Source organism: Mastomys coucha, chromosome X (genome assembly GCF_008632895.1).
Source record: "Mastomys coucha isolate ucsf_1 chromosome X, UCSF_Mcou_1, whole genome shotgun sequence".
Classification (NCBI taxonomy): domain Eukaryota; kingdom Metazoa; phylum Chordata; class Mammalia; order Rodentia; family Muridae; genus Mastomys; species Mastomys coucha.
In genome coordinates this window covers 127,824,281-127,826,046 of record NC_045030.1, presented here as the reverse complement: position 1 = coordinate 127,826,046, position 1,766 = coordinate 127,824,281, and the positions used below count along the sequence as shown (strand labels likewise).

Sequence of the window (1,766 nt, the reverse complement as noted above, 5' to 3'; positions counted from 1 at the left end):
AGAGAGAGAGAGAGAAAGAAGAAAGAAAGAAAGAAATTTTCTTACTAAGTTGTACCTACCCAGGGATGGGAGTGGTGGACTGGATGCCAGTGGGGCGGGCTGGAGATGCAGCTCAGTCGGTTGGGTACTTGCCTAGCATGCATGAAGTTTGATTCCTATGCCCACAGAAATTGGCTGGGTGCTTTATGCTTATAATCTGACTACTTGGGAGATGGAAACTAGAGGAGCAGAAGGTCTAGGCCCTCAGCTACATGGTGACTTTAAAGGCAATCTGGGATACATAAGACCCTGTCTATATATACATACATACAACATAAATAAACAAAGAAAAACATAAATAAATAGCACAAAATACAGCAAGTGGGTGAGAGTACACAGATGAACCCCTCCAAGGCTGGGCAGTTGTGAGGGAGAGGATGGGACGATGACTTCGGTTTTTATCTACCTATTAACACATTTAGGTTTAGAACGCATTTTCACATGTTATACGAATGTACAATACAATACTGTGAGGTAGGAAGGACAGGTATTATTTATTCCTTCACTTCTTTTTCTTAAAAAAACAAAACAAAACAAAACAAAAAAACAACAAAGCCAGGCATGGTGGTGCTCGCCTATAAGCCTAGCACTTTAGAGGCAAAAGAAAGATGATTCCGAGGTTCAAGGTCAGCCTGCACTCTACAGAGAGTTCCAAGCTAGCCTTCACGGAATTCTCAAAACAGAACAAAACCAAGAGGCAGCTAAAATTCTGAGAACTTAAGCAATTTATTCAAGATGACGAACCTACTTAAAACAGATTAAAAGAGAAATACCCTGACTTCTAACCCAGGATTCTTCCTCTAGTACCACAGAAAAATGGGGAGAGGTAGAGAGTGAAGCTGGGGGGAGGGGGCACACAAACTGCAACAACAAAATGAGCCCAATACTGTCCCAGCCTAAAGCAACTGTTTCTATGGGTTAGTCCTTACCGGAGGTTGTGAGACTTCTTTTTTATTTCATTCCAACACAGATTCATGGCTGATGGCTCCAAGGGCCCAATGGCTCCAACAGACCCGTTCAAGAGCTTGGGACTTAGGCAGGGATCCCCGGCACCATCCCAAGGTGGTGCAGGGATAGTGACCGCAGCTCTAACCTGAACAGAAACACAAATATTCTGTGGTTCCTGGAGTTGCCCAATGCCCTGTTCTATGCTGAGCTAATTTCGGGACCTGCGTGAAGGAGATGAGAGAAATCCCGTGCTGTTTTGTGCAGGTGTGTATTCAAGGGAGTGAGGTGCAGAAGGACTCCAGAGCTCATGCACAGATGGGTCTTCTCTTGGGACAGGTGTGAGACATAGGCGTGCAGACTACTGTTGTGATTTACCTCCTGTTAAGACAATTTGCCAGGATGACCATGCAAATGGGCTCCTGCATCCAAAAAGTACCCAGGTGGGATTTGCCCAAACATGAACAACCAACCACAGCATTCAACCTGAACTACAGGCTCAGTCCACAGGGGCTCACACTTTACCCAAGCTTTCGAAAATGCAGCTGAGGGGGCTGCCCCTCAAAGATTCAGAGAAGCAGATAAGCCAAAGGTAGTGACCAGTTCTCTGTAGCCTTCTTTCCACATGGATCTAGGCCTTTGAGATCACCCCCCGCCCCCAGTTTTAAGCCACACATCAAACCTCAGTCAAGAAGCCCGGAAATCTTCCTAAAGGGCACTGATCATGAAGGTGAACATGGACTGAGAAAGAGCTAAAGGAACATTACAGATTTTGCATTAAA

At 45.3% G+C, this 1,766-nt stretch overlaps 1 protein-coding gene across 7 annotated transcripts in view; it reads right to left on the bottom strand.

The window, feature by feature from the left end:
• Positions 1–1,766, bottom strand: part of Drp2 (dystrophin related protein 2) — a 54,782-nt gene that overhangs the window by 31,639 nt on the left and 21,377 nt on the right. For 5 of the 7 annotated variants that reach the window (XM_031367730.1, XM_031367757.1, XM_031367740.1 and 2 more), the window contains one exon: positions 969–1,132. The exons of the other annotated variants lie outside the window; for them this stretch is intronic. In XM_031367730.1, the coding sequence (XP_031223590.1) occupies positions 969–1,132 (164 nt within the window). The remainder of the gene's footprint in view (positions 1–968; positions 1,133–1,766) is intronic. 7 annotated transcript variants of the gene reach the window in all.